The sequence below is a fragment of the Fusarium phalaenopsidis genome, assembly GCF_050370095.1.
Source record: "Fusarium phalaenopsidis strain FUZ10S chromosome Unknown contig_32316, whole genome shotgun sequence".
In the NCBI taxonomy this organism is placed as follows: Eukaryota; Fungi; Ascomycota; class Sordariomycetes; order Hypocreales; family Nectriaceae; genus Fusarium; species Fusarium phalaenopsidis.
The window spans coordinates 773,727-786,148 of NW_028145399.1; the positions used below are offsets into that span (position 1 = coordinate 773,727).

Below are 12,422 nucleotides of genomic sequence, written 5' to 3' on the forward strand. Positions count from 1 at the left end.
AACTATTCTCCATGTGGTACTCGTCAAATTCGCCTAAAAAAAACTTCTATCCCTATCTAGATTGTAGAAATAGTGAACGAATAGATAGGAGATGAGAAGCTGTCGGTAGAGCGAATGTTGATCAAGTTGGCGACTAAACGATGTCCAAACAAAACCGATCTGGGATATCCAACAATACCTCCAAATACAAGTTGAAATCTTCCCTCTTGAGAATCTTCCCACTCCTGTGTAGCCCGGCCTTTGATCTCTTCATCAAGATCCATCTCCTCCACGTCAAAAACAGGGACTTCATTCTCCTCGTCCTCATCATTACCCACGCCCACCAGCTCAGCATTGTAGTTGTGGGAACTATCATGCAAGTCCCTCTGGCTACCAAGGAAGTGGCGCTTTTTGTATGACAGCTTCCTCACCCTGATCGCAAACACGATGCTGTCTGGAGAGCGTTTGGATCCCTGGACGATGTTTCTGGATGAGGATGCGTTCGCGTTGGTGCCTAGGGTTATGTTCGAGTCGCTGAAGCCGATGGCAAAGGTTCCATTGAGTTGATTTCCCCTTCTCAAGGTCACCTGTGGCTGATGGCCGATCTTCATGCCTGTGATAATATACACTGGCTTGTATCCCGAATACTCCAGGTGCTCCTGTAGGCTGGGTACGGCGACGGCCGTCTTGTAGTCATCAAGGGTAGGACTAACGAAGACGGTATCAAGTTGTTTGAACTTGTAAGTGTCGTTGTTTGTAGTCTCACCGCCACCAGACAGATCAATGCCCACTGGCGTATCAAGTACGTTGAGGCCAACTCCACCTACTCCCTTGAGGACCTGTTCCAAATTGACTTCGAACTCCTCATCGCGGAAGAGAATCTGGCGAGACTCTTCAACGTGGAGGTTCTCACTGAGCGGAGTGGGGTCTTGCAAGTTGCCGATGACAGTGCCCAGTTTGAGTGGCCCTTGAGGGGGAGGCGGCACCCTTGAGATGATGTGATAAGTCGGCGTCGGGGAGACCATAGTAGAGTTTCCAAAGATATTGACGTGTAAGGTGAAAAGTTCCTCTTGGAAAAGATTTCCTTGCTTTTGTACTTTTCACTTGGAAATTAGGCTTCAGTTGGTCATGGGTGACTGTCATTTGCACATTCTTGGTCGCAAGCCCCCGAGTCTAAATTGAACATTTTGGGCAGAGCTGAACCTTCAGGCAACTGAATCCAGAGCTCATGCATTTCTTCAATAACATGAGGAATTTTGACTACCTCGTAAAGCGAAAATCCTAGTTATCGGGTCATTTGCTGATAATTACAGTTTGTGCTCCATTGCCAGGCTGTGATGTCTTTTCCATTCAACGTTCTGACCACTTCAATCTTCTTCGATGACTTTGATACACTATCTTCAAGAAGTGGCCAGAAGAGCCATAAGGGAACTTTCTACTCCTCAACCAGTCCACCAGTCGGGTAATGACGAAACGCGTCATGGTGTAACGCAGCCCCTATCGCCAGTAAAAGTACTCTCGAATACATGGAGCTCTTTTGCAGAGGTAGATACCGCACTGCTGGCTACATCCCATGGCGGTGAATTGCCGGACGATGTTAAGCGACAAGCGCTTCAGATAATCAAGGGCCGCTTGGCAGCGCAAAACCATGCCGACCCCCTCTCCTCGGTGCAGGCATTGAACGAGTCCGTTAGTGCTTTTGACGAATTGGATGCACTTAGGCCTCCACAGGAGCCGCAGGGTCCTGAGATTGAGCTGGACTACTCTGAATCCCGACTTAGTAGCGAGGAGCTTTTGAAAAAGCGGGTTCGAGACTGTCTCCAATTCTTTATCACAGGTCTGCCAACCCAAGATCCTTTCTTTCTCCCATTAGAGGGCAACGGCTTAACTCTATAGGCCTAGCAAACCAATTCAGCCACTGCGGAAAGACCGCCGACTCAAAACATGATCATGTCGCGAGCCTAAAGCTCACCGGCTTCAAGGATCAGATCGATGAGCATTTCCGACTGTTTTTCGATTTTTACCTATCCTCCCGCCTTGACTGGACGCCGTACCGCTGGCTAGAGAGTCGGTGCATTTTTCAAGAGTACTAGCCGCCATTCCTTGAAACACATGGTTTCTTAACTAACATCCCGGCTCTAGGGCGGTACCACAACCAGAGGAACCGGGCTGCAATCTTATCCGTGAATGCGAAGAATCAAAAGAACGATTGTGTTTACTCCTGCAAGAGGGCCGTGGGGGCCGCCTCCAGCGTCAAAAAGATAAAGCACCCCCTCATGCGTCGATTGCTGCACCAACGGTATCTCTCGCAAAGCTCCTAGACAGGGGTAATCTAAAGCACCATTTCCCAGTGGCGTCAGATTCAATGGTCTTCTGGAAACATCTTCTTTCTCACAAACCCGATATCTGGGAGCGTGTAGTGGAAAACAAAGCCGTACCTGTCTTGGGATATCAGTTCGGCCCCTCCTGGCCAAAAAAGCTTTGCAGACACCGATGAACTGACGTGCGATTCTCATCTTCTTCACTTTGCGCGACTCCTTATGGAGATTAACGCTGGTGAGAGAATCCAATCGACAGCGCGGGAACTCGATCTGCAGACAATGCTGCTGGGGATAATCAATGACGAGAGAATCTATTTGTCTCCGGACAATACGTTTGTCGAGGCTGTCACAGCCTGTCTGAGCAATGAGGGAAAAATTGCTGCGGCCAGGGAGACTGGCTCCAACGAATTTCGAGACTTTATTTATCGAGAGATTGTCCTCAAATTGGAGTGCTCTGTCTCTGGAAAAGAAAAACCGCTTGGCCTGTCAAGCTCTTCTGCATTCAGTGAACAGTCCTCAGCCGCCGGTGATAGTGAGGCAGTCGTGTCGCGCTACGACGGCGAGTCCTGGAACACCCCTTCCAGCACCGAGTCAGTCAACCCTTATGCTGATGAGAAAGAAAGTGTAAGCAGTGTGCGCTGACAAGTTGTAGATCCTCAAAGGCGGCCAACACCTTTTGCAATAACATGAAGCGTTGGCTAAATCAGAACATTGTGCCCTTTCGCAACCAGGACCCGCCAGTAACTAATCTTTACTCTCAGGAAAAGATCAAGATTGCCATCATTGACAGTGGAGCCAGCTTGACAGACGGTCTCATTTCAGCTGCAAAGGAGGGGGGAAGAATTAAAAGGAGGAACTTCTTGCCTTCAGCTGACCCCAATGACTGGAATGATGTCGACGGGCATGGTACAATTGTGACGTCTCTACTGCTTGAGCATGCACCAAATGCCGAGATATACGTTGCAAACGTCACGGATAACGTCAAGATCGATTCAACAGGGCTGTTTTGTGTGAGTCAGGTATAACTTCTTAATACCTAACTTACCTTGTATACTACATGATATGGGCTGAAGCTTGGTCGTTAGGCTATCAACTGGGCTATCCAAAGCTGGAAGGTCGACATCATCAGCATGTCCTTTGTGATCGACCGCAAACATAGAGGCATTGAAGAAGAACTGGCACAGGCCATCGATCCGTCATATGAGGGCCCGGGAATCTCAAGAAAGATCGTGTTCGCAGCCGCTGGAAACTCCGGAGGCAATTCTCTTATAGGATGGCCAGCAAAAAGGAAGGGCGTCATCGCTATCCACGCAACGGACGGTCTAGGAACTTCTATGAACATCAACCCCAACACAGACAACGTTGATGACAACTTTGCAACTCTGGGTCGCGATATCGAAACAAAGTTTACACTAGGGAAACGAGATGGAAAGAAGATCTACGTCACGGGCACTTCATATGCTACCCCAATTGCAGCTGCGATCGCAGCAAACGTCCTAGAGTTCTCGAGACACAAGCTATTACTCACCTCAGATAGGAAGAGAACTCTTTATACTGGGCCTTGTATGCGGAGAATTTTCAAAGAGATGGCCGGGAAACGGGGAGACTATCATTACTTGCAGCCATGGACGTTGTGGGAGAGCCCGAATGATGGAATTTGCCAGGTTCTTCTGGATGCAATAGCCGGATAAGGAATACCAGCCGCACGCCAAAAGAAAACAACTTTCGGCGCGATATTACAATTTCCATGGTAAATTTCATGTCATATGGCACCGTAATCAATCCAAAGCGGCCATTGCTTTGAGCCATTCCACGGAATTCCTAGGACGGAAGAAGTGCCCTCCATGTCGGGCAGGACAGCCTAATCACTTAGACTTTATGTTTAATTCGATAACGGGGTCGATCCAGTACTGTATGCGATTATCATTGACCAATACCCCGCCCTCCTTGTCGAATCAGCTGGCAAAGGCGGCTGGGCGGCCGGGCGGCCGTCTCATAGGCCTATCACTGTGATGAGGCTTGCAGCCAGTTATTTCAGCCTGTGTCAGAATGCCAGAGCCTGCCTGAAGTTCCCCACTCTTATTGTCCTGTGAGATTCCATTTTCAACCCCCCGGTCATCCATTTTCATCTGTCGATCTTATCGACTTCATATCCTTCTGAGATGCCATCACCAGCACGGCCAAACGCGCAACATGGACAGACAAGGGCAGACGGAGATCTCTGACGCCTCGCGTGAATGCGACGAGCTATTCACAAAATATGTCCGTGGAAATCGGCCGCGACATGTCGCTATCCAGGCTTCTCAACAACGGTTCTGGGCCTGGTTACGTGCTTTCAACTCCTTCTCAAGACCGCCTTTGCCCCTTGATTCCCAGACTGGAAAGATAGTACTGCTACTCCTCGGAGTATTGAAGCAAAATCTTTGTCTTGGTAAGTTGCAGAATAATGAAATTACCCGCCAACCCGAAAGCTAAATCATCCATCTAGCACTACAGCCTGTACGAGAGAACGAGACGCTGTATGAGTCGGATAAGAACGATTCTCCGGGCAGACTAGATATAGCTCTATTTTGCATCGAAGGTTCCCTCAAGAGACTTGAAAAGGTCGTCTCTACGATTCACAGAGCTACGACAACAAGCCTGGAAAACCGAGTCTTGGCTTACGCCGGCGAAAAACGAGACAAGCATTTTGAGCAGCATGTGGATCGCGTACTTCAATACGGGCGCCCTGAGCTTAGGAAACTCCTCTCTGCCTCTGTCTTTTACCGCCACTATCGGATTCTTCACGAGCGCAGGACGGACCCAAGACGTAAGGGGCGTAGGAAGAGGCCTTCCACGGCATTAGCAGACAATGGCAGCTCCAAAAAGGTATGTTCAGCCCGACACATCGTGGAATAAGCTTATTGATAAATAGAAGCTCGGTTCAGGAATGTTCGCTTTAGAACGATTGTCGGTTCAGGGATGTTCGCTTTAGAACGATTCATGGGCGGTTCTTCGATGCTTAGGACCAGAGATATACATTACCCAAACGCCCCAATCATCTTCAAGGGACAGAAGAAGGCCGTATGCCCGATTTGCAAGAAGTCATACGATGTTGAGGTACTTCAAGGAGCAAAATGGAGGTAGGTTGTCAACCAAAGAGCTCCCATGTGTGTCACAGGCTTACCAATGGTGTAGATCTCATGTAGACCAAGATTTGAAACCATATGTATGCATTTCGCAGCACTGCAGTAAGAATCTTCTGTTCTTTGCTGATAGAACGTCTTGGATCCGACACATGAGGCAAGTACATACAGCCATGTGGATTCGCCATCTCCACAACCATCTTATGTGGAAGTGCGCACTGCCACACGACAGGAATATCGTCTCTGAATATCCCACTAAAGAGAGTCTATTAGAGCACATGAAGGCTGAACACCAGGATATCTGTGAGAAGGATGAGGACTTAACAAACCTCGCTAGCAGCAGTGGTATTTCCATACCTCGACCCCTGAACATTTGCCCAATCTGCGGAGATGAACACTCTGAAACCGGCTCTTGGATGAACGACGATTACAATCACAAGTCAAATGCTGAAACACCAAAACATGAAGGAGGCCATGGAAAATCAACTGCGCAGGTCATCTTCCCCCAGGATCGAATAGAGGAAGACCAATCACCTGCCACATCTGAGGCTGATTGCGCTGCCATGCAGGAGAATCGCGATCACCAACGTATAGAGAGGTACATAGGCAAGCACCTGGAAGCCCTCTCATACTACTTCTGCCATTACCTCATCGCACCTCCGAGTGCTGAAGACAACTGGATTGCGGGCGAAGAGGACGATGTTTGGGGCCCCCTTACACCTGTGTCCAACGAAGCTCCTAGCGTACATGAAGACGAAGAAGAAGAAGACCCTAGAGGGCAAAAGAGAAAGGAAAAGAAGCCCAGGGTTCATGAAACCCCTATAGAGGCTGATTATCTGCCCTATGGCGACGAAAAGCTCACATTGAGCATTTGGCGCGAGAAGTACATTAGGGATGGCCCATTTGTGCCAGGTACATCTAGTCGATCACTGGCTGATGTCCGAGGCACCTTGGATGACTTTCGGCGCTCGGCACAGTACGGATTTGTACAATCAGGTAGATCTCGATGAGGTATGCTATTGTCTGATTTCTCTCAACGGCGCTGCCGGGAATATGTAGAGGCTGTACTGGGGTAGCAAATTTCAATAGAATCAAGCAAACTGGTCGCTTCAGTATTGTGTTCTTTGTCATAGTTGAAGCACGGCCCTTGATGGGATGACTGAGCGAATAAATAGTCTGGTCGCTTCGGGCTTATCGAACTTACCACGGTGTGTTAACGGCGTGGGCTATTCCTGGATTACATTTCCTCCTTCTCACATCGCCTATAGGTACCCCTAGCTGCTCCAGACTTGTTAATCTTGTTATCCAACACTCTGATCACTTGTGAAAACATTCTTCATAAGCGCTAGCCTTATGTTCTGCACAAGAATATGAGCATCTATCATCTTTAAGATTTGAATCTTGATTTGAGCGTATTCAACTTTTATCTACCATGGCTTTCTTATGCGTCAATATCAACCAACAGCTTGCCTCCGCTAATCTCTCCTTTCCTCATCCTATCCAAACCCTTGTTGACATTATGCAGCCCATCCTCAACGTCAATAATTCTAGGCGGTACAAGAGCGCGAGTGGCCAGAAGCCTCTCCAGCCAGCTCGACAGAGCCTCTCCAACTTCGGGAACCTCGTGGTACAGCTTCACGGGCATCGTATGGAATATCACTCCCGCGGACGCCTGCTTGGGCAGTCCACTCATACCCACGATATGGGCGGGAACTGTTGGCTCGGAAGGTGGCGTGCTCGGGGGCGAGTTGACCGGAGGAGTCTTGCGGTGGAGCTCCTCAGGTCCCAATGCACGTAGAAGGATCTCGGCTGTGTCCTTTCCTCGTGTGTCGATACCGAAACGTAGCTTGCCCTTGGTGTTGGCCCGGAGAATAGCCACAGCTCGCTCGGGGTCGTGGCTGTCGACGAGAAGATCTGGGCGGAGGACGGGGTTCTCGGAGATGCGGACGCCGTGCTTGGCGTTGTCCACGACTAGAGCTACTCGGAGACCGACAAGACGGGCAAGCTGGGCGGCGATGACGGCTGAGGTTGATGAACCGCCCCAGATGGCGATCCAGTCTCCAGGCTTGGCTCCCTCGCCAGGAAGGATTCCGTTCAAGCACTCTCCTCTGATATCCTGTGGAAGTGACTCTTCGGGAACCTCCCGGACAAGGTTGAGAATATTAGGACCATCATGAACACTGGTAAAATCAACGCCGAGACACACGCCCAGTGACAGTGACGCAGCAACGTAGGCGACTCCTAGCGTGGCTCCCTGGTTGACGGTGATTTCCTTTGGAATCCTCACAACGTTAAAATCGGATGCCACGACGTACTGCTGGTAGGTGGCTTTTCGAAGGTCTCGGTAGTCGGTGGAAATGACAATGACCTTGTCGTTGGCCTTCACTCTGGAGGGGCCTAGTGGAGCGCGGACGACTGTGCCTGATGCCTCGCGGCCAGAGATGTAGGGGAGTTCGGGGATACCAAAGCCATAGTCCCTGAGAGACCAATTAGACCCGAATTGAGTTATATTCAGCTCATTTACTTACGGTGACTTCCAGTCGATAGGGTTCAGACCAATAGTGTTGGTACGCACCAATAGCTCATGGTCGTGCTTGGTATCGGGAATAGCGTAGCCATGAGTCACTTCATATTGCTGTCTCACACCGTGTAGTAATAGGACTGTCTGGGCGGAGGGTATGGTGTGTTCGTTTGTTGTCTCGGGTATTTGGGATGGCGCTGATGAGTCCGTCGATTGGTCGGAAGGTTGTGTTGGCTGAGGTTGGGCTGCAGGTGATGGCTGGGCAGTCTGAGAGGCGGGTGGTTGCTCCTCCTTCTGTGTGGTCTCTTGTATTTGCAATTGAGGGAACTTGGCCTCGAGGACCGGCTCCGGCGTGAGGGTGACAAAAGTACTCGTGCTCATTGTGGGCGAATCGGTTGCTTAATCCAAGTCAGGGCGATCGAGTAGTTGTTGTATAAGCCGAGATTATCGAATCGACTCTTGAAAAAGACAACGTCTAAAACCAGGGGTAACGCCCTTTTCAATGATCTACAACAAAAAGCAAGCCCGCCTCTGACTCGGAGCAAACACGTAAGAAGTACAATCCCTCACCCTCCAACAACCGAGGGTGGGAAGAGGGCGCATTTTGTTCCAACCGTCGAATTCGGCGACGAGCATCGGTTAGCGCTCCCACGCGGCGGATGGCGTCATGGCCACTCTTGTCGAATCAAGCCTGAGATGCTTATCCCATGCCCGCATTTTCTAGATGACGTGACTTGGGTTGTCGTCTGCCGGTGTCGGGCTGAGATCGAGGTGTCTCCACACGAGGCGATGGTGTTATTTCGCCTATCAATCACTCAACCCCCAGGATGTCCGCTCACTTTGGGTTTAGCCTTGTCTTGGTCAACTCGCTTGGGGATTGTCAATGGAGGTCTTGAAGATGTTGATTGGGGAGAATCTTTTCTTGATGCCTCTTAGTTGCCGTTTGAGGCTTGGCCGGTCGTTGCCGGTTCCATCTGACGGGGTATCAATCTAGGAGCGACCAACACTAAAGCACGCATCTGATTCATCAGGAAGCATCTCGTCAGCTTCAACATGACTCCTATATGCACCGGAGTTAACACGGACTGAGCCAAGAACATCGAGTTCACCCTGCGATGCCGGGACATGTGCGCCGGCATTTCACCCCGCGAGAGCATGACAATCCCGGCAAGGATCGCACATCGACAACTCAACCATGCTTTTGCGGGGTTCTCCATTCGCATATCCTGCCTAGGCGGAAAGGTTCGGGTATAAGGACTGAGGTGTTTGTGGGATGTCGATGGTGCAACACCCCGATGTAGATGACGCCATTCAGGATTCAGAGGAACAGCAGCCTCTGAAGTTCGCTTGCCAGAGCTGCTGTGGGTAATTATCTCGTCTTATTTGTAAGCCCTGTCTAGACTATCGGTTATCCAGGATTTCTTCGCCATCTTGTGATGCATCCAGACCTCTCGGTGCCGACCAGGAGGCTTCCAGACCCACGCAGTTGTCTGTATACAGCCGGTTACCGCGTTTAGAGACGCAATCGCGCAATCAGTCACGAAAAAATGAATGAATCTCGCTAGTTATTCGTGATCGGGTCCGAGGCCGAAAATAACCAGCAGCACAAAGTAGGTAAAGCCAGATCCGATCTGATGATTCCGCTGGGCAGGGGTAGAGATTTGCCAGGGATCTTAGCTCAAATCTCCAACCTGACTGCACAGGGCAAGACATGTAAACAGGTGTTTCACGCTGTCAGCAGCACATCGTGCATGTCCTGAAACTCTTGAGTCTTGTTTCAATGATCTACACGACGATTCTACACTCACCAGAGAAATAGCTCTGGGTCATTATATAACCTTACCATTGCCATTCTTCTTACAACATCTAGGCCATTATCTCGAATACGACTATTCAATACGAGAGAGTGGATAGTCAAGAACCAAGCGCAAATCCAGAGGTCCACTATAGTCTTGACGCAAAGCCTCGACGCAACTAGCATTCAGGCAACTGGCCATGCATGATCGTGCATTGACTCCGTTAAATCCGGCTGTCAGTGTCCGGAAATTGAGCACTCAAAGTTGTCTTTGTAGGCCTGTGCGAATTCTCGTCCAACCAGGTGGGCATAATTCTTCACCCGCAACATTCGTCTACTCGTCTTGCCCGAACACTCAGAGGGACCTTCCTTACTATCATTTATAATAACTAGGCAAGGACGCCTACAAGGTCTAAGTCTTTACGGGGTTTCACAAATGCTGAAAGAGGAGAGAGACCGTTCGGAACACATCACGTCGGAAAAAGGAGCAAAAATGGTGAGAAATTTAACTATTCATAATTATCATGCTAATACCCTATAGCGCTAATTAAGTAAACACTTTTACTGAGCCGCAGCCTTGATAAGCTCATAAACCTCCTCATCAGTCTTTCCCTTGAGACCGAGCAGCTCGTTGTCCAGCTTGGGGAACTTGGGCACGCTGGGGGGGTCGTAGATGGCGCGGTAAAGGTAAGCGCCAAAGGTCTCCCAGTCGAGCAGACCCTTGGCGAGTCGCTCGTTGGCAGTGTTGATGAGATCGTCGAGGACAGCCTCCTTGACGGTCCAGGTCTTGTTGGGGTTGGCCTTCTGGGCGAGCTCGAGGACCTTCTTCTGGGTGAGGACGGCGTCTTGGATGTAGACGACGCGGTTCTTGGTCTCTTCGGGGTGGCTCACGACGCCGACGACGGCATCGGCGACACTGGAGAGGGTGGTGGTGCTGAACTCGGCGTTGCCACCGTCAATAAGAGTGGCCTCAGCCTTGGAAAAGTCGACGAAGAAGTTGTGGGCCAGACCCCAGTCGAGGAAGACCGAGTTGTACACGAAAGTATATGAGATCTTGCCCTCCTTGGCAAGGGCCTTAAGTTTCTCCTGGATAGCGACCTTGGCGCCAAAGAGAGGAAGCGCCCGAACGCTGGGAATATCGAGGTTGGAGCCAAACTCGGAGGGGATGAAGCGCTTGACGCCAGCGGCTACGGCAGCATCGACAAGGGTCTCCTGTGCACCGGCGGCAAGGGTTGTGAGGGTCGAGACGACGGCATCCTGGCCCTTCAGGGCGGCAGTGAGGGACTCGAGGGACGAGTAGTCGACCTCGACGACATCGGTACCCTCGGGAAAGGTGGACTCGGAGCCAGCGCGCTTAAGGACTCGGATGGTGAAGTCGCTAGCGACAAACTTCTTGAAGACGTGAGAGCCGAGATCGCCAGAGGCTCCGGCGATGGCGACAGTCTTGATGGCAGACATGGTGTATATGTGCGGGTGTGTTTAAGGTTATGGGATGAAATGTCGGATTGGGTATTGAGCTGGTTGATGATGATCAAAAGAATCGTTCAATGAAGGCATCTCGTCTCATGTTATATATCTATCGTCGATATGCTCAATCTGCACTTCGACGGCGTCATGGACATGCTTTGTCATGAGGTGATAGTGTGAGTTGACACCATTTTCGTCCATTGGCACATTACCCAAGGTTTGACAAACCGTCTAGGGTATGGCTTCAACTTTAGACATCCATTACAATAGCAGGAGAATTACTCCAGATGGACGGACTAGGCAAGATTGACCGATCAGATCAACGCCTCACGCGAGCCTGAATCGGCTAGAACAGGTTCGAGGCATGAACCGCACCTCCTTCAAGTTCGCGATCCAGATCATCCCGTCTTGACTCCGTGTTTTGGTTCCGGCCCCGAGACTGAGACCGATCCCAGTTCATGTGGGATGCCGAGTGGGATCGCCGAGCGGGATGACAATTCAGTGACTGGGGCAACGGAGAGCCCGACGACGAATCACATCCAATAGCGTCGTGTGGCTTCCGTTCCCCATATTATCCCATCCCACAGAATCACCCCCGAGGTCGCCGATCCCACTCATCCCACTCGAATCCCGGTCATCCCGCTCTCCCACCGACAGGATTACCAAGTCGGGATACCACCAAGTTTGCGCGTCTCGGTGTGGGATAAACTCGCGGGAGGCCCTTTACATTCGATCCTCTTTTTTGTATTACATAGCTTTTTGGTTACTCCTCGCTTGCGGAGCTCTACATCCCATTCTTGCGTGATTTGATTGATCAATCCCACTCGGGTCACTACCACTGGCATTCATCTCGCCCAGTATGGCATCCGCTCTGGATGTTTCTCAGGGGAGCACCCAGGAGTTATACTCTGAAAATAGGTGAGTCCATCTTCTTATCATGACATCTCTGGATGTGGGATCTCCGATGTCAACAATCCTGCACATGTCAGATCTGACACATTTTCACCAGATCATCGGCCGAGCAACCTCCCACCCGTCATGTCTGTCACTGTGGGAAAGGCTTTATCAGGAAGGAGCATCTTCGACGGCATCAAGCCACCCACGGAGAACGGAACTTTGTATGCTCCGTATGCCAACGGTCGTTTACGCGCAAGTCAGTTAACTCCCTGACCGCCCCGGATTCTGCTCTTGTGCTGACTTGCTTTAAGTGACCT

At 50.5% G+C, this 12,422-nt stretch overlaps 4 protein-coding genes across 4 annotated transcripts; 1 reads left to right on the forward strand and 3 right to left on the reverse strand.

Annotated features, from left to right (window-relative positions):
* Nucleotides 1–56: 56 nt before the first annotated feature.
* LRP88_11825 (uncharacterized protein) lies at nt 57–1,004 on the reverse strand (the record flags this gene model as incomplete). Its single annotated transcript, XM_083248240.1, has 1 exon — nt 57–1,004. The coding sequence occupies one exon, from the start codon at nt 1,002–1,004 to the stop codon at nt 57–59; it is 948 nt and encodes a 315-aa protein (XP_083095670.1).
* Nucleotides 1,005–2,579: 1,575 nt separating this feature from the next.
* LRP88_11826 (S8/S53 family peptidase) lies at nt 2,580–6,435 on the forward strand (the record flags this gene model as incomplete). The annotated part of the gene is made up of 5 exons (XM_083248241.1): nt 2,580–2,924; nt 3,062–3,310; nt 3,386–3,863; nt 4,789–5,109; nt 5,699–6,435. The coding sequence occupies 5 exons, from the start codon at nt 2,580–2,582 to the stop codon at nt 6,433–6,435; spliced, it is 2,130 nt and encodes a 709-aa protein (XP_083095671.1).
* Nucleotides 6,436–6,866: 431 nt separating this feature from the next.
* LRP88_11827 (zinc-binding alcohol dehydrogenase family protein) lies at nt 6,867–8,327 on the reverse strand (the record flags this gene model as incomplete). Its single annotated transcript, XM_083248242.1, has 2 exons — nt 6,867–7,902; nt 7,954–8,327. The coding sequence occupies 2 exons, from the start codon at nt 8,325–8,327 to the stop codon at nt 6,867–6,869; spliced, it is 1,410 nt and encodes a 469-aa protein (XP_083095672.1).
* Nucleotides 8,328–10,302: 1,975 nt separating this feature from the next.
* On the reverse strand, nt 10,303–11,199 carry LRP88_11828 (aromatic alcohol reductase; the record flags this gene model as incomplete). The annotated part of the gene is made up of 1 exon (XM_083248243.1): nt 10,303–11,199. One exon carries the CDS (start codon nt 11,197–11,199, stop codon nt 10,303–10,305), a length of 897 nt encoding a protein of 298 aa, XP_083095673.1.
* Nucleotides 11,200–12,422: the final 1,223 nt, after the last annotated feature.